The 20023-nt window shown below is 41.3% G+C and overlaps 1 protein-coding gene across 4 annotated transcripts in view; it reads right to left on the bottom strand.

The window, feature by feature from the left end:
- Positions 1 to 168: 168 nt before the first annotated feature.
- Positions 169 to 20023, bottom strand: part of RFFL (ring finger and FYVE like domain containing E3 ubiquitin protein ligase) — a 34195-nt gene continuing 14340 nt past the window's right edge. For 3 of the 4 annotated variants that reach the window (XM_068910005.1, XM_068910006.1, XM_009685860.2), the window contains 5 exons: positions 12733 to 12923; positions 6695 to 7099; positions 4270 to 4477; positions 3242 to 3265; positions 169 to 2961 (listed from right to left, as the gene is read on the bottom strand). In XM_068910005.1, the coding sequence (XP_068766106.1) occupies positions 2780 to 2961; positions 3242 to 3265; positions 4270 to 4477; positions 6695 to 7099; positions 12733 to 12918 (1005 nt within the window). In that variant the 5' untranslated portion in view covers positions 12919 to 12923 and the 3' untranslated portion in view covers positions 169 to 2779. Of the gene's footprint in view, positions 2962 to 3241; positions 3266 to 4269; positions 4478 to 6694; positions 7100 to 12732; positions 12924 to 15144; positions 15221 to 20023 lie in introns of those variants that run through there. The other variant, XM_009685862.2, reaches the window with a different exon arrangement.

Genomic DNA, 20023 nt, shown 5'->3' with positions numbered 1-20023 from the left:
ATTAAGGTTCTAATTTTTTTTTTCCTTCAGCCTCTTCTGTACTTCTGTTCCACCTTATAATGATATTTGAGAACCTGGTAGCCTGAGCCTTTTCTGGTTAAAGTACAAAAGTATCTGAAAGATCTCTGTTTTCTCCTAGCCTGTTGGCAACAGAGTCAGAAAGCAAGGTTAACTAAATCACGTTTCAACTTTATTATAAAATTATAAACCAAACTTACGTACCAAAACTAGTAAGTTTAACCATAGTACCAAGAGGATTTAATAGAGTAACATGCCATCTCAAATAAAATATTAATTTTTAAAATATTTAAACTATGTACAGTGTACATAAAGCACAAATATTTCCATTCACTTTATTAGTTCAGATCAGTATATTCCTTTGGATTATAAATCAGTTTCCTCCAGATTTTTTTTTTATTTTTAATTTAAAAATAATTTAATCATAGCCATAGTAGAGAATCCATTTTTGCAAGGGAAACATACATAGCCAGCAAAAAAAAAAAATCCTTCCTGGAAAGCACATTTCAGACTCATGATAGCTGTACGCATCTTAGTCCTAAAATTTCAGACGTGGATCTGCAACTTGTTTATCTGGTGTAGAAACTACGCCTACCCTCTACAAGTAGATCTGTCCACAGGGGAATAATCCCCCACCCCGAGTCCTGAGTTTATTGAAAAGTATGACGCCGTGCATTCTCACAGTGAATTTACGGATGAGGCTGTTCCAAGCTTTGTAAGTGTATTCCTGTGCCTCTTAAGAGATTCCTGTGAAGTTCTTGAAGAGTAAAGACAGTGATTGCTTACATGCAAAATTATATTTTTTAACATGATGCATTGAATGGTATCAGTACTCTGCTCGTGCTGGAAGCTGTTAAACCTTAAGCCGAAACTTAAAGAACAACCTGAATTGGGGAAAAGAGGTAAAACTCAGAATTTTTAGTTCAGTAAACCTCATCAGTTGTCCGTTCTGTATGGATTTCAGAGACACCTCAGTATTGCAGAGGTTCTAAGTACTGAGTGACAGATGTGTTCATCTCAAGTGCTTTTTTTATTCCCACTTGCAGAGTAGAGATCATCTACTTCATGCCAGTTGAGGAGTCGCACATTAAAGACTACAAAAGCTCAATTTGCTGTTAACTTACGTTACCACTTATTGCAGAAGCAGATGGCTTTAGTGATCATTTCTGTAATTACGCTTCCATTACTGCAACAGCTAGAAATGGACACTTCTATTTATGCTGTTCCTCCCCTGATACCACATGCAGAGATTCACTTTGAACACTAAGCGATCATGACCCCATAAGGGGGAAAGCTAGGCAAGAAAAAACCTGCAGCAGAAGTTTTACTCAGCTTCACTGAGGACTTGAGATGAGTATACAATCCCATGGTGGCTGAAAACTTAAGGCAGCAAGATTCTGAAACTTAACAGTGTGTTACCCGCCAAACAGACTGCATACGTGCAGGCCACTGAGAGAAAATATGTCAGTTAGTTATAATTTGGCTCTTGCAAGGCTTGCAAATTAACATGCTGTTCAAGGAGCAGCTGTATGAGTTTGCGATTGTCATGTACCAGACCAGAGAATCTCTGATCTGCCCTCACAAGCACAAAATAAATTGCTTTTGATAAGCAGTCTTAACGTAACAGGACTGTAAAACTGAGCAAAGAGAATAAGAGGGAAGCTAATTAGTAAACAGAAGCCTCTGCAGTGATGATCATTAGCTCCCTTGAATCAATAAGCTGAGTAAGAAGTGAAAGTTTGGCCTCTGCTCTCTTTCAAGTATCTAGCTTTGACTCTCCACTCTAAAAAAATCACCTGTACTTCAATATCATTGTAGCAACAGATTTCTTACTCTATGGCTGTACGTTTTCCTCACTAAGCCCTCTAAAAGACTCAAGCCTTAGATTCTCAGCTCCTTAATCACCTGAAGTCAGATCAGCTTCTACATAATTACAGGTACATACTATCCAGTTAAAGGAACCAACAACAGTAAACTAGGAATCCGACTCTTGCTGGCGTATAAACAAACAAAAAGCCACCACATAAGGTAAGGCTGTATGTTTTACAGAATCTCTTACTCCCTTTCCATTTGTCAATAGTACAAAGCCTGTCTTCAAATAAAATGATACATTTCTCCAAAATACCAGTAGGCTAGAATTAAACTTCTTCTGAATATGGAAAACAGAGGCAGTCTGCCTGTCCGACAAGCATAAGTAGTTCAAATTAAATTACAGAAAGAAAAAGCAAACCCAAAACAAGCCAGCCCAACAAAATTTTATTCTTTGATAATCAAGTTATCAGTGGGTGTGTGGCCTAAACATAACATGAGGGAAGCAGAATCAGAATTCAGTAGCAGCAAAACAAAAGAAAATGTCACTTATTGAGACCCCAGTCCACCTTGTTTATTATCCAGAGGAAATAAGAAGCCTCAGAATCTGATCTTTGTGCTGGAAAGCCAAGCATTTATCTGTCCCCAGCACGAGGGGATCAAGTTATTCTAGAACGTACGTTGTTAATTATTTCTGCCTCTGCTGCTGCCAATAAGCTCCAGGAAGTCTAGGCACTGTGGTGTAAAGCACTATAGTGGGAAGGGCATAGCCAAGCATGGCTGGAATAAGAGCAAGTCTCCAAGCTTCATCCTTTCCTCACCTTGCCTAATAACTTTCAGCTCCCTATGAGGTCCATATGCTAATCTCCGACCTAACTATCTGTAGCGATTTTGACCATTTCTCTAACAACAGATGAGGCTTTAAGGCAACACCAGTCTTCCTTATAGACACTTACGACTTAAAGACATGGACAGCTCGTATCACATACTGCCTGCATATGGGACACTCACTCATCCGCTTTCCACACTTGGTGCAAGTGACCATGTGGCCACATTCTAGCAGGACACAGTCAATTGGTGAGTCCATGCAGATTTTGCAGAGGTTCTCCTCCGTGCCAGGGAGCCCAGCACCACCTGAGTAAACAAAAGACCACAGTTTGCATGAGACAGACTTAAACAAAGGCTGCCACGGTGTTAGAATAGGTATTTGATCATTGTGCAATCTGTGATTTGCACAGAACGTTTGAAAAAATTCCCCCGAGCCTACACTAATGCAGGTGTATCCACTCCATCAACTGGCAAGGAGCAGAAAGCTCTATTTTTTACACAAATATTTTCTATATCATGAAAACAGAAGTAGCACTGAGATTCTTAACCATGAGACGAATGAGGCAACATTAAGAGTATCACTTACCAGTTTGATCATCAGTGTCAGAAACTGCAACATAAGAGGAGAAAGTTGCGTTATTCAGTGAGAACAAGAGAAAAACATTTACTCAAGCTGTATTATTAAGCAGGAGATGAAAGCTTTGAAGAGAGATGACAAACTAAAACTGCTTCTTGCTGATGCCCATGCAGAGGTTCAAGCAGATTCTCTGATTAAGACAGTTCATTCAACTAGTAAGGGACTTTCTCTTTTACTGAGCATATATAGCTAATTCTTCAAAGGTAAGCAACTACCTAAAGTGACTTCTCAATGTTGTACGACAGTTCTGAATTTTACTCAGTGTAAGAGTAGTACGAGGAAGCCATGCAGTAGCCCCTTGTGCCACTGTCTTCAGTTTTACACAATCACACCTGCGACGCACAAGGGGGTAACAGTGTTTAAGAAAAAGTGGTAAGTGTCTTCAAAAGCACAAAATACAATGAAAGAAGAATTTAAGACTAAAGAGGTTGTCTTCAATCTTTTAATATTCATAGACAACAAACCTTGGAGAGATGTTTAAGAAAACAGCACTCCTTTAGATGATGATGATGATAAACCTATCTTTGACATCAGAAAGCGTGAAAACGCACTAGGGCATTTTCCTGCATGCTTTGCCAGTTACCAGGAGTCAAGCGATGAGAGCTCACTCAAGTGCTTGGAATCATCTGGCTGTAGCCTCACATCAGCCGCTCGGCGGGTGATGCGGAAGCCAGGGAGATCTGCCACCGCTGTGCAGAATCCCCAGATGAAGGGCACACAGTTCGTCTCATTTGTTGCTACCACAGAGAAGTCACTCTTTGGAGTTAACACGATGCTCTCACGTTAAACAAGTACAAACAGTGGTGAATATAGTCTAGCAACTCCACTCTAACAGTGCATGGACATATATCAGAACTCGAGACATTCTATTCTTCTCACATGCAAGGAAGAAACATGGAGAAGTTCTAGTCCCTTCTGCCGCTGTCAGTAGAGGGGGAAAGCCTGGAAACCAGACACGTGCTTGCTAAGTTTCTTACCTAGATGTTGAAGGTCTTTCTCTTTATAAAGGCGAGTCACCCGCTCCAGCAGCTCCCACTTCTCACAGCAGCCTTTGTAGTTGACAAAGTTGCGAGCAAGAATTTCCTTCAGCTGTCGCACAGTGAGTGCATCGATATCTCCAATGCTTGTCAGATCAGAAAGAGAAGCCCTCCGCCCCTGTGCCAGGTTATCTTCTGAGTCAATAGACTGAAAGGGAACAAAGACGGAATGATTCTTGCCCTCACTACCTAACACTGCAATTTAAATCAACTTTCAACATGTGCACTAACAGGATTCTGTGTCTGGATGTACATATAACATGGATTACTGTGTGAAACCCTCCATTTACCTGAAACAAGTCCTACAATGGAAATAAACCATTCCTAGTATTATCACGTCCAAGTGACACTAGCTGTTTTTGTATGTGGAGGACAAGATAATGCTAAAGAAGGGAGCTGGTTGGGTCTGCAGATGGATATAGTCTGAATTACTGTCTAGCCACCCATTTCTCTGCAGTAATGATTCTGGGTCAGCAAACGCAGCCTAGAAAACCTGGTATTCCTTGTCATCTGTCTAACTCTAGGACACACAAACCTGTGTCTACTCCTCCTCTGCTGATGCTCCTGCTGCATTCTCAACTCCAGTCACATCAACTTGTCTTAGCAGTACATACCCATTTGCCTAAAAGGAAATAAAGCTTTCACCAACAGCATATATCTGTGTATCCAGATAGAAATTAGCTTGATAGTTCAGCCTAACTGCAAACACTGCCTGTTGGAATGATGAACTGCAGCATAAGGTAAAAAAGCGAGGCAGACTGGTAGGAGATGTTTTCTGTGCGGCACTTGCAAAAGCAAATAAATTTTAAACACGGTAAACGCTAACTGAAACTGAAGTGTCCTATCTGACCCATTAAGGCCCCACTTTATTTAAACCTTGTAAAGTACTTGCACAGTAAGCTCCCACATGATGCTCTTACGAGGCTTACAAGGTCTGGATCAGGAGGAGACCAAATCTATATTGCCTTAAGATGGAGTTGCTGTAGAAAGAGATGGGGCAAATGCCCTGAGCGCTTAATGGAACGAGAAGAACTGCAGTGTAATCCTAGCCAGCTCTCCCTCTGCAGCTGTCGTTCTCCTATGTGGTTTCCCTACCGATAAAAGAGGGTAATGTTACCACACTGCTTAAAGGAGCGATGACTTGTTAATACTTGCAAAGCAAAAGAATAACGATAATGACGAAAGAGCCTGAACTGTAGCAAGATGTCACGGGAGTCAAGAAAAGGAGCTGAAAGGCATCATCGGGAAGTATGGGAGGATGGCAGAGCTGAACATGCAGGTAAAAATTCAGATGGCAATATCCAGAAATCAGAGAATAAAAAGGCCCTTCTAATCATGTGTGAAAAATGTCCCTCCCCTCTCCTCCCCCAAAATGCTCTTTTTGTACTAGATATATCTGCTGAGGAAGAAGGTGGTACACTTTCAGAGCTCTGGCCTACAGAGGACAAAGTATACCTATTAACTTAGTAATAGAACTGACAGCAGACGTCGAACACTGAGTAAACTTCCCATACCGAATAGGAGAAAGACAAACAATGTAAAGTCAATAAAAAAGTTAAACTCAAATGCCCCTGACAGGGTTCATCAGAACAGTATACAGTTCAGCATATACTGAAGACTAACAACAAATTTGGGTTTTGACATCAGTCGATCTAGGTGCAGAAGACATCAAACACTTTGCTCATCCCTCAGTCCTCTTTCCCAGCAGTCTCAAATCCAAGATCATCTTAAAGCATGCTTGCTGTCTTGCACATGAATTAAGGAAAGTAACAACTGTCTCATCTAATACCCACATATAATTGTCAGAAAGCCGTGTCAAAAAGCTGTTAACATCAATGGACAAGACAGATCTGTGCGCCAACACGGGTATCAAGTACCAAATTAGTCACAGAAACGTCTACCGCCAGTGGAAAGTGTGAAGCAGACCACTTGGGGGGGAAAAAAAAAAAAAATCACATCCCAGAGGACCTCAGAATAGTGATGTTTTTTCTCAAGTAAGCATCCAGTATATTCAGCCCTGCCCTCCAAATTAAATTCTACTAGTGCAGAAAGTGGGAATGGCACATCAGAGTCAGTGCGGCAAAAAGGCAGTGTAAAATAACTCATCTTACTTCCCTAATTATTCTGTAAGAAGTTGTGAGGTCCTCACTCCAAAATTTAAATAAACTGGAAAGAGCATGTATACAATGCAGCTAAAGTTTTTTGTCAGCTATTCTACACAGAAGCCCTCCATAACTTTTAAGCAGGCACGTAAAACCTTTCTGGCACGTTTCCTACTTGAAGAACCTCCCAGACTATCTTAGCAGTTAATCCAACAACAGGAAAAAACGAGTATGCAAAGGATGCTTCTGGCTAGAGACTGTACCTGTGGATGTTCCTGAGCTAACGAACTTGAGATGGGATCTGCAGACACTGGAGGTGCATCACGTGAGGTAGAAGATGCTATGCTGGTTGGTGGAAGAATCACAAAGTCTTGCTGTCCAGAGGCACTACTATTTAAAGAAGGTGTTTGTATCTGATCTTCCTGGGTAATTACAGGCTGGTGGCCCAGAATCAGAAATACCAGGTCCTCCTTTTCACGACACAATTCTGTGGAAATGTCACGGAGTGCCAAATAATCTCGCAGATCCTTCACCTTCATCTTTATCAACTCTTCCCGCTGAAAAGCTGTGGCTCGGAAACGCTGACATAGATGGCAGAGAAGGGGACCACTTTCAGGCTGACTTGAGCAGGATACACAAAAAGTCTTTCTACAGTCCAAGCAAACGTGCTGATAAAGAAAAGAGAACAGAATCAAACAGATATGCCAAGCCTGCAGACGCAGGTGCGCAACGACTGTAGGGCTCCATTAATATCTGGAAGCCAAAGTCAGTCATAACCCATGCTAAAGCATAAACAAAACCTTCTAATTAATGAAAAAGTGTCAAGTATGTTTATGCATGCTCCTAGACGAGGAGGTGGATCGCATCCCACGAACAGATCGCTAGATTCCTCACAGTTCTTAGAAAAGCACTACTTACATTCTTAAACAATTCCCTCAAGTAACAAGAGCTTCCTGGAGCTTATTCTGGACCTGTTCATCCAGTTCAAGTCCCAGATGAAATCAAGAGATATCTATGAGGCAGCAGACTCTATAAAAGTAAGTCACAGCTAGTTGTGCATTGCTTTATAAAGCAATGAAAAGCTGTTGTGTGCATTAAGAAAGCTCCAGCGTTGGAGGGAACAACTTGTAAATATTTCTCTATTTAATAAGTTTAATACTTGCTAAAAGTAACTCCCCCTATCCTTTTTTTTCCCCTCCAACTTGCTGCAATCAGTAAACGAAGCTCAATTTTTCACCATAAGAGGAGAAGAAAATAACAAGGTCTACAATGTCAGACTGACTTCAAAGAACTCAAATTGTATTTATGCAACAAAAATAACCAGCTTATTTTAAAAATAATATGCATGCTGTGTGCCAGCTAGGTGCTAAATAGAAAGTGTTGGAAGTTTTGGAAATATTAGGCCCCAGATGTTTTAAAAGTTCTCAGATTAAGTTTTGTTGTTTAATATCTACATTTTATGCTGTTCTGATATCAACACTCAGGGCTTGATTTTCAGAAGTTCCAAGCACTCACGGTTCATGTTGACTTCTGTAGAAACTTGACTGTTCAACACTTTGGAAAGTCAAATTCTGCATTTTCCAATAGGAATAGCAGCAGAACAGCCACATTACGGACCCTTAAAAAAAAAGTCCTGAGGGAGAAAAGAACTGGATTATTTCTTTGCTTGTTAAAAATGCTAATTCACAGTCTTAGGAAAGACAATTTCTTTATGAAACAGGGAGATGCACAGGCAGCAACCTACAGACTTTCATTCCCCTTCTTATCCAGGCAGCACACATTATTTTTACCCTGAAATGGTCACCTCTGGAATGACTCAGCAGGCACAAATCTTTCTTTTGAGTCTGAAATAATTTGTGCATATATGTTTGCTTGTCCCAGTAGGAGCTGGAGCAAGACCAAAAAGGCATTTCAGAAAGACCAGCTAGTAACAGCAATTTTATGTCACTAGAGTTCTGGACTGGACTTTTTACAGTTAATACCCTTCATTTCTACATCTGCTTGGACTAGAGAAATAACTTTCTCCATTCTATTTGTAAGTTACCATAAATTTACCCTTAACATCCCCGGCCCTTCAGAGCTACACGAGGAGGAACGCATAAGACGACTTGGAAAAGCAACAAGCATGAACAGACAGAAAAAGTTGTTTCATGAATTGCTTCTGGTGATTAAAGAACATTTTAAACTTCACAATTCAAAGAAAGCAGATGTTTCTCACGTTCTGAAACACGTAAACATGCTCCTAGCTCACAGGAGCTCCTTCTGACCCCTCTACAGCCTAGCAGCCCCCTTGCCCCACGCACCCCCTTACACTTATAACTGACAGACTTCTGCTGTGGACCTGTAAGAGCTTCATACTGGGAGTTAGTGGAAAGAGTCCTATATCGAAGCATTTTAGGATAAGAAAGTTTCTACCATAAAGAGAATCTCTCGTTGTGCAAACTTGAAGCTTCATCTCAGAATTCCTGTTTGTTTGTGGGCTTGCCAAGTAAAAGTGACATTCATCAACCACGAACCACGACAGAAAGGACAATCTCTACATACTGTCCAGTTTTGAGAAGTTTTCCTCAGCTTGGTCATTATAAAAAAACATTAGTATTTGACTGACTTATTTTTGACCCTAAGATTTCTGGAGCAGTTCAGATAACTCTGAAAACTTTCAGGGCAGAGACGTGCGCGTGGAGCAAAGGAGCAGGTGCTCCACAAAGGCATTCCTACCAAACGATCACGGGTGCACTCAGGAGGTCACACCAGATTAATGGAAAATGACAACACTTTCCCTCTCCCAGTCACTCATCCCCCTGACAGGAAAGCAATCAGAAGAAGTGGGGGAAAAAATTACAGAGCTTTGCTCTGGAGGAAAAAGAAAAAAAAAATTCCCATGCTCGGAGAACTGCCAGTTTGGCTCTAAAGGGAACACACTGCACGGCCAAGAACCTTCTACCCAGAAGATGCCCGTACAAGGACTACATTATTCAACATACTTTTTGCCAGCAATTAACAGCCATAACATATGAGTCTAACTTAGTTATCAAATGATACTCTTGAGAAGCCAAAATAAAAATAAGCACGTCACTTGCTTATCAGTTCACCACTAGGAGTTATCTTCAGAGAAAAAAAAAAAAAAAACACACACCCTGCCTGTATCTGAGCATCAACTATTTAAACATGCACAGAAGCTGTTTGCTGCATCTTAGTACTAAGCAGCCTTCAAAGCTTTTGCTGTATTTGCTGAACTCTGACTGAAAGGGCCACAACTGAAGACAACATTCTCTCCAGAACAATTCATTTTAAACATTATTGTAAGCTAAAATTACTGTTACTAAAAAGTTAGGCCACTTCTCAACGATACTTGCTATTTCTAATCGGTAGCACAATTACGGGGTAGTCAAACAAAAGGGCAAAACTTCAACTCAGAAGTCTGTCCTGAACGTAAGCTGTCCCTGGTTGTTTGCTCTGACAGCTAATCTCCCAGAGATACCAGGATTGGGCTTTGATACACTTGGCTCTTCTCTGCGTGCAGGATAAAATGAAGAAATGCCAACATTCAAGCCTTCCCTACAGCTGCTGTTGTTGGGTTTTTGTTTTTTGTTTTGTTTTTTTTTAATCTTATACTCTAGCTTGCCAGGAGCTTTTTCTGTAAGTACGCAAAGAAAAGCATCTTCCTGAAAATGTCAGCCAATTTGAGGCACTGAAATCAGAAATGGGGGAGGAAGGAATAACAATTTGACATGTCCCCAAAATTGCCTGGCTTAGCTTTCTAATGGCAGAGAGCAAAATGAAGAATGCTTGCTTTAAATTAAAAGATTTTGTGGAATCCAGTTTGCTACAGAAAAGCAAGATCAAAAAAGTTAGCTAAGAGCAAGAAAACAAAAACACTCAGATTATTTTTGCTACCACCACTAATTTTATATCCTTTAAAGATGCTCCAACAGTTATTTACAAGCAGCTTATAAACCCGTGCTCCATTCAAATGCCCCCTGTCCTAGTCCTTTTATCAAGTGCCAGGTTGCATGAAAATTAACAGAGTTATGATAAAAGGTCAGGTACCTAAGAAACCATCATTCTGCTTTACTTTCTTCTTTTTAAAGCAATCTAAGTTATTCACATGGTCTCCAACGTGGAAGGAATTCATTTTTACCTATTAAGTTTATACAAGTATAAATTATTCCAGTATAAATATTAACTGGACCCTACAGTTCAAAGGAATTGCCTCTCCTGGGATAAAATGCAGACTTTTTCTGCTCTCATTGTAGCAAAGTGAGATTTCGCATGCCTCTTGTTCTACCTTAGCAGAATTAAATTGAGGAATTAAAATGGCTTTCCAATCTGTCAGTGTTTTATGAGCAAGTTAAATAGGCAATCCTTGATCTCAAATTCTGTTCTGGAGACCAAGAACTGATGGATGGGCTCTAGCAGACCTTGCTGCAGCTATTTAAACTTTACCAGCTGTAGCCACCCAGTCCCAGATGTAATGGCTCAGTAGTTATGGTGGCAGAAGGGAACATGAGCCTGTGGTTTAGGAACCTCCCTTCACAGTACAGTAGATAAATCTCAACCTCATTTTCATTGATAGTCTGCACTGAATGGAAGCAGCTGAGACACAAGCACACATTCTATTCTGCTGTCCCAGTTACAGGGACAGTCAACCCCAGCAGGAAAACAGGGAAGCCTGCTGGCAGCAGAAACGTCTTAAAGAGCTACCACAGATCCACTACAACGCCCGTATCAGAGCTTTACCTAGCATGCATAGGTCCCTATGTTTTCACACATCTGGAATGGTACTGATGAGTGGTATACAAGGCACTGCTTGGATGACAGTTGGTATTAGAACATGTACTTTAGAAGACACCGGGACTAATGGGACCACAGTTCTAGCACTGATGCTGTATAACCCATACACAGTGGCAGACTCCTTCACTGCCTGAATGTGTTTCATTTCAACAGTTAACACTGGTTTCAGAATTAATCTTTTTCAAAGTGTTTGCAAAGACACATTACATTAATGGGACAGCATTAAGACAACATTATGCAGAGTTACGTGCAGTGACATGCACCATTCACGGTTGACTCAGAATCTGCCTACAATCAGGGAAAGTCTCAGCATGCTTACACACCCAAACCACTAAGGGGAGATAAAACCCAAAAATCAATTACCAAAGTTTAAGTCTGCAGTGATTCCTGGAACAATAACATTTCTCAGTGCAAAAGTCAAACATCACTTTCTACTCTCAGAAGCGACAGGAACAGTTGTACCAAGACTTACCCTTTCTCAGAAAATATGCACCAGCATGCGTGAATAAAAAGGGGAGACGAAACAAAAAAAGACCAATATATGAATTTCTCTACCTAATCTAAAAGGGCTATAGCCAAAACTCACCATAATTTTTAAGAAGCTTTCACATTTACAGAAAGCTTTATGGCTTTTTCGAAACAGAATCATGAAAAGATACCCTAGCAGAGCTTTTTAAAAGATTCATTTCTGCAGATCAAATGCCTCTATTCTTCATTCATTAGCTTCACTTTAGTAACATGCTATATGGATCAGACACTTAAGCAACAGATTTTGGACTCTAACCAGTTTTCTTCACTAAAACACTATTCAGGAAGCATTATGGGAATCTCCATGTCTAAATAATTTCCCAGCCAGGGTTTGCTGTCTAATTAAAAACCTCATGGCAACAATCATTTTGGCAACTATATGCTCACAAATGAAGTTTACAAACAAGACAAAACGGGTTTGGTCGTCTTCTGCTGTTTTGGGGTTTGTTTGGTTTTTTGGCACAGAGCTTCAGCGATTCAACCCCCAATCCCATAACCTTACATGGCTTTTTAGCCTGAACAGCAATAGCTTGGGAAAAAAATATACGCATATCTTTCACTGAAGGCACAAACCGACTCCTGAATTATTGCCACTACCTTTTTTATTTTTAAGGACATTAGCCTTTTTATAATAACAAATTATAAACTAACGTTCAAACTAATGCTCCTTTAAGCGATTACAAGCAGCTTGGCATTCTTCTTTCAGTGCCTGGGAAAGCCAAGCCTACTGAAGGTTAACTACCACATTTCCAGACATCTTAAATTATGTCTGCTAATTGCAAAAGAACAACTAAATATCTAGAAGCAAAGACAAGCTGTCTTTTTCCATATGATACATCCTCAAATCTGAGGCTTCTAATGGGCATGTGTTTCTCTTCAAATTGGCTTTCTGTAATTAAATAGGAGCCAGACAGGCCACAGCAGCCGAACCGAATGCTCCCCTAGGCCAGCGGCTGCAGGACGGAGAGTTACAACCCACCTTCCTGGCAGGATTGTCAAAGTGCACCCCACACGCCTTGCAGCTCTGCTCAGACGCCGTGGGAGACGGGTAGGAGCTGTAACCGGGGTTGGAGTAGGCTTGGGCTCGGGCTCCCTGCTGCGGCTGGGGCTGCATCTCCTCCGGTGAGCCATCCAGACAAAACCAGTTACAACAGCTTGCCCACATAGTAACTGAGAGAAAGAAAGAGGAAAAGATATGTTACAAATGACAGGGGAAACAACCTGCCAGCTACAGTGAGAACAAGGCGTAAAATTAATATTTAGATTTCCCACCATCAATTCACTTTCGACAGTCAGTTGTAAGTTTTGATCTTTCCCCTAACCTACAAGCATACACAGAAAACATGCACCCAGGACACCACAGCACGCCTTTGGTGAGAAAGGACAAACTTGCAAGAAGGCTGTTACTGGAATTCTTAGAGTTAAGAGATCACAGCAAATTTTAAAAATTTAAATTTATATTCCAGTCAGCTGCATGAGACTATGACCAAGTTTGCTGTAATACCTTGTCTCTGTTCCATGTAAATCATAACACACAGGTTTTTTGTGGATCAGGAAAGATAACAAGCTCAAATTATGTCTCATATATCATGCTTAGATAAAATAACAGCAAGATCACAGATGGGTATTCTTCAATTTTATTCCAAATTGCTCTATAAAGTTAAAGCTACGAGTCTACAAACACAAAAAAGACACGGAGAGCGGTGCCACTCCTGATTTAACATGCCAGTTCTCAACTTAATTTGCAGCAGTAGAAGGCTAAACTACCACACAGCAAGTAAGTGTTACTAACTTAAGAAAAAATCAAATATTAACTTCTGCTAACTTCTTTGGGTAAACAACTGTATATGAGGAAAAAAACCAAACTTGTCTATTTTCTTGCAAACCAAATAATAGGATATATAGGCTTACTTAAAATCCTAACGACCTAGTATGAAAGGCACAGTTTTGCAGTCTCCTAAGACCACCCATGCAAAAATATTCCAGAACGACACAGTGCTACAAAATTGCGCTCGGGAGTTTACAAAGAAATCTGAATTCATCTGGGCACTGAGTTTCTAGAGCATACACCATGTGTCCTCGCTTGCTGGTAAACAGAATACAGACTGCCTTCTCTGCATTTCTGCATTCACATTGCAGTTCCTGGTCTACATTTCTTTTATGTCTTAAGAAGTCAGCTCCATCACTGACAGCGTTCAGCAGCTGCTTAACTTTCTAAACTCCTGGAATTAGAGCGTCTCGCTCAGCTATACAGGCACTTCATTTCTTTCCCCTCAGTAAGTATTGCCATTGTAAAATCTAGGTTCCCAAGAGAAGGGACTGGTTTGAGTCCTAAAGGTTATTTAGCATAACGTACCAACATACTGGGTGTTTTTAAACGCTGTGTTCAGTTAACTCTTTTGGGTTGATGTACTTAAACTGGGAAGCTTTGGCAGCTTGGTACTGTTCCAGTATCTGTGGCATCTTTAATCCTTTCAAAGTCTAGCTGAATTTGGCTTGTCAAAGCTCCTGCTGTCACTGCAGTGGACACATGCTTTTCAACAGCCACAATGGTGAGCTTACCGATGAGCTCTACCCTGCAGGCTCAGCAGATTTTAATGTTTAAGTGAGTATCTACAGATTCATGACAGATAAACAATCTGTAGTGTAACTGATGTTCACTGCGCAACAGTGTAAACGACGCTTAGAGCAGCAACAAGAGCTCGAGTAACAGGGAACCAACAGCCTGTCCCCCCCACTACTTGCGGGCAGCTGCTACGCTCCGGCACATTGGCTCGAAGGGGGAAAAAGGAGCCCCAGTCGGGAGACCGAAGGATGTGGTGACCAAAGGCAGAGACAGTGCAGAACAAGGCACAAGACTATTATTATGGATAGTCTATGATATCAAAATTGTCAAGTGCTGATACCATCAGATACTGCAAATCCCAGCGCTGAAGTTATCCCAGAACATCCTCCACCCCTACTGCCCACGCACCAAGCGCTGACAAAATTTTGTAGGTGCCTTGACCACTGTCCTCCCACATCTTTTGGAGCTGCTCTCAGACACAGCGAGCAAGCTACTGGGCTTCTCCCCAGTGGTTTTACATAGCAAACCACCTTGGCAGGAACATACACACGCTGCATGGAAAACGCTTAGGATAGTCACCACGTAACAAAGCAACAAAGTCCTTTAGGCCACTAAGAACTTTGATTTGTGTTACATCTCTGAGTACAAAAGCTGGTGTCATAAGATCATGAGCTTAAACATAGTTGTTATTTATAACCATAAATAAGAATCAATAAAACCAGTACAAGCTCTTCCTGACACTCAGGGACCTGAAGCCTTAGAGTATTAACGAAATAGCTGCAGTGTCTTAGACTAACACTTAATTTCACATGCCGCAGTACTCACCCTGTGAAGGCAGAGGTAATTACCATTTGATAAATACACAGGGAGCAGTGTTCATGTCACAGAAATAACACATCATTCACGATGTATTAGCTCTGTCCTGCAATCAAAGCACATATTGTAGCTCTCATACAGAAAAACAAACAATTACACTTTTTCTTTCTGCACATTAATTCTCAAGCGATTAATCCGCCTCAGAAGTTAACACATCTATTGCAAAAGATAATTGCATTTCATTTTAAACTATGCTGTTTGGAGGTTTAACTTGTTCCTAGGAATTGCAAGCTCAAACAACACAAGACCTCTCTGCAGAGTGAAACAGCATTCACAGCCTCCGCAGGAGGGGAGAGCTGCGTGCACACCAAGCCCTTCCTGTTCCAAGGGCTCCTGCAAACTGAAGGCCACCCACGATAACAGAATATACAAACGCTACTGCCTGCCCCCAAACCTTGTTTTTCTAAAGAGACAGCCCGCTAATTCTCTCTGAAACATTGCAGCATGTCAAACACTGGGAAGAAAAGCACGAGGGAGTGCACAAAGCAGGACAAAGAAAGACAGAACTCAGCATTCATCTTAAATTCTGTTCTTGTGTCACTGCTAGGAAAATATAAGGTTGACAAAAGGCTCAGATGCTGTCTCAGAATAACATAAATCCTGCTCATTTAAGTATAGAGGGGAAACTTCCATAAACAAACAATAACTAGGGCTGTCCTCTGAGCTGCAAAGTTTTTCCAAAAAAACCCTTCCATCTTTAAGAGAAAGGAGTACACAGAAACATGGCCACCACGCATGACATGGGTATGTTACTTCAGCCTGTATTAATATATGCCAGGTTTTAATTAGTTTAAGGGCCTCTGCATTCAAAGTTATACCAGTTTAAGTCAGAGCTTGTCCATATGCAGGATTTACATTGACAAAGATGCTTCACTGAAAAAATTGCCTTGTGCTGAAGTTTGGCAGCCATACAGAAACGGGCTGCCTTTACTTCGCCATCAGTCAGGGTGTGGGGAGGCTGGCGGGTTCCTCCCGAGCAGCATCCCGCACCGCGAGCAGCCATCCCACGCCCCTGTTGTGTCACTGCCGGCCCTTACGCAAGCTGGGGTTCTCCTCAAGGCCCGCCATGAGATGCCTGCGGTACAGAGCCCGAGGCCACCACCCTGCAGCGTGGCCAGCAGCTCTCCAGCTGCAGCTCGGTCACATTCAAACAGCCCTGAACGCAAGAGGAGGCGCTCACAAATGTTTCTGCTTATGCACATAAAGTGCCCATCATGCCCCGCATCAGGGAGTCAATGCCACCCCAACTTATTTTGTAGATATCAGTTGCCGTTTGCAAATTCCCCGTGGACCATAACGGATGGAAAACAACTATTCTGCTGACCGTTGGAACGATGCCAAGGCTGATGCACAGGAACTTAAAATACTGCCACGGCTTGGCTGAAGCTTTGCTAACTGGCTGCCATATTACCAAGCAGACTTGACTGAGGCTAAAGATGCTGTTAAAACTTCTCTTTATCCGCCTACTGCTGCTCTAAGAAGAGAGCAAGAAATTTGGACAAAATTCAGCAGCTGCTATGAGGCAGATTTTTCCTTTGCTCTGTACTGCATCTTTTAAAGACCTGAGGAAATAAGCACTGCTGGTGAGAAAGGACTGGCAGCAGAATTTCAGGGTGAAATTCCAAACAGCAATTTCCTAGATTTCTCTATAATGTTTGCCACAGCCCAGCTATTCTCCGATTTGTTTCATTATCCATTCAGAGGGATGTGGTTAGCACCATCCGGAAAGTGGTAATTTCTGCTAAGCAGTATTTTGGAAAGATAAGTTATCACTACTGATGTAGCAGAATATGAGTATCACAACCAGGAAGTACTGTCCTATGTAAAGCCTGCCAATCCTCCAGAGAGAAACAGCTGTTTTGCATGCAGGGAGTTCCCCAATTATACCAAAGTGGCAAATTAACACCCTGCCTCAGCATTTACCAATGGAAAGAGCTACTTCTTTGTTGTGCTCCCAGGACTTGGTGAATCCTGTCAGTTACCTGACCAATATTAACATGTTGGTCTGGAAAAGTTAATGATGTCATAGTTTTCAGGAATTCTCAAACATAATCTTAAATAACAGATGTTGATTTGCTGGCGTGACTAACCTTACAGGCATTACTGATATCAGCATTCTTCATTATTCTTGGACTTAGTGCTCATGCTAGCCACTGAGAACTAGCCAAGTATCTGCAGGATGACAGTAGAGCATGATTTTTGGGAAATTGAAAGCTATATGGCAGACACTCAGACAACTTCTGGCAGCCAAACACTACCTGCCCTAAATCATGACCGCATGCTGCATTTGGAGCATCTGCAAGAGCAAAGGGAAGGGGAACATTACCAAGGGTAGAGATGCAAGAAGATCAAAGACAGCATATTCTGGACCTGCAAACACATCTACCCACATGGCAACCTTCACATTGGGCTTGTTATTGGTGGGAGTGAGGAAGAGTGAGCTAGTCTTACTCTCTTTAAGTTTCTTTAAAGAAAGGCCAGAAGATATCCAGTAAATATTGGATGAGGCACCGAGTCACTTGTTATGGTCTGTGGGTACAGCAGTACTAGCGCACGTGTTCGGCAGGATTGCATTTTTTGCAATACGGAGCTGTGAATGCTGTAACTCTTTTCACCGATTTTTAAACAGAAGAGCAAATTTCACTTCAGCAGCTGTTCATTAACATGCTCTATACGTTACCATTAGTTTTGTATAAACTTGCAAGCATGATTTCATTCTGGAAGAAATATCAGTGATGTCTAAGTTTTCTCCCTCATACACTGTTGGAGATAATATTCATAATGCAAGCCCAGATTTTTATGCTTTCTATTTTCATTTAAAAATGTGCTTGAACTTGGGCTCTCGCTAGAGATGAAACATTTTAATGCCATGACCAGAGACCACTGTCTATATATGCAGGATTTATTACACATGCTTTGTTTATTTCTGTCAAAGGATAATCTTTGGCTGTCTACGAAAACTTTGAGTTACATTTGAAAATAAAAAATATATATCTTTTATTTTCCTAAGGGTACAAACAATAAGGAACCAAAGCAAGGGAAAGACATTTCTCAGAATCTTTGAGCTTTTAGCTCAATATAATAAAGCTGTCAGTGACTGCGCCTGGCCTCTCCTTTTGATGACTGCTGAGGAATTTGGGGGGCTGCAATGCAAAAGCTCCAAGGAGAAACTTGAATTAAAGGCATCAAAAGTGACCGAGCTTCCACGGACAGCTGCTTTTTCTCCCACATGAAGAAAAGCCAAAGCAACAAGTTCTCCTACGCCTACCGAGAGTTCCTCAGACACTGAAAAGCCAGGGCTGCTGACCCTTGAGGCTACTGCGAATGAAGAAGGGTGCCAAAAAGGGAGGGAGATGCAAGATATGTAGCAGCTCTGCTAGGGCACACTTTCCAACAATAATGTTTGTTCATTATCTCCATCAGCTGCCCTCATACCTCCTAATTTAGAGGAGTACTCTGCTCACCACACTGGGCTTCTGTTAGCTCCCAGAGCCACCAAGCTGCTCGTTGTTTCACTAGTCACTGAGAGGCCAACCTTCATGATGACGTTCTCCCCACCTTTCAGAGCCCCCCTATACTCCTGAATTGCCTTCTCCTGTTTCTCAGAGGTTTCCATAAGATTACTGAACACTGCCTGTCCTTCTCTCCCCAACTTCCCTTCGTTCTTTGCCGCATACCAGGTAACTGCTGAGCTGCAGAACGTAGCAAGGTCTGCATGCTTCAAGTATAGGCACTATACAACAATAGCATATATAACAATAGCCGTCTCCAACCTGTTCCCCATTGTTTGGCCTCCACAACAGCAAAGTCATATTCATTTGTAAGACACCATTCTCACAAGAACCCAACAAGAGAGGGACTAACGTTATTCACAAAAGCAGTAGTTTCTGCCATTTCTAGTAGCTAGATCACTGAAATCTATTCAAAAAGCCAGGAGAGCACAGTGTGGTTTTAAAATATTCACATCCAGCTGCAGCACTTTTTGCATGTATTATTCCATGCTGCATCCCCTGCAAAAATAATCAGATCTCATTTTCATTAATGCTGTTTTGCAATGACTAAAGTACTTAAACAGTTAACCATCCTAGTGCCTCATTAAAACCATTATGTTGCTGTCCATTGTTATAATTTACTTTTTTTTTTAAAGCACATCTACACTGATAAGAAGTGTCTTGCTAAAATTAGTTCCACTAATAACCCAGCGCTTATGAACTGAATTCATTGCTTGGTCAAAATTCAGAATTTACTTGGCAACAAAGCTATAGAATGATCTACAACACAAATGATATTTATGCATTAAGTATTATTTTATGAGCCTGTGTTACAGGCACACAGACCTGAATTATGCTAAACGGAGTAGGAAGAACCTAACGTTGAGATAGGTGGAAAAGTCAGCAAACAAGCCAAAAAACAAAAAGCACAAGAGAAGGAAGCAGGTTGTCAGTCTGAGCATGTTTGCAGCGGTGGTGTCTTAACTAATATAAAGCAGAAGAAAACGAAGAGCGGGGACCAGCCCTGGCTAGCTGTCATGAGACGTGCAGATCTCATTCACTATATACAGTTGCTAGTTTGAACACAGATTTTTACCTAGGGAAAAAAAAAGTATATTTATCAGCAAAGGTTACTAGTTCACATGTGCCCAAGGTGACATCACATCTATTTTACAAAAATACCTATCAGGTCTATTTCACAGCTAGAGACATGAGGGTTCAAGGGAAAGAGAGGAGACAGTTTTGTTTTAGGAGGAAGGAGACACTTTTTTTTTTTTTCTATTTTGTTCTATGCCTTCAAAATACCTAGACGTTTCACATCTCTAATCATCTAAGCA

Source organism: Struthio camelus, chromosome 16 (assembly GCF_040807025.1).
Source record: "Struthio camelus isolate bStrCam1 chromosome 16, bStrCam1.hap1, whole genome shotgun sequence".
Lineage (NCBI taxonomy): Eukaryota > Metazoa > Chordata > Aves > Struthioniformes > Struthionidae > Struthio > Struthio camelus.
The sequence above is the reverse complement of the archived record's forward strand: the minus strand, read 5'-3'. Positions and strand labels throughout refer to the sequence as shown.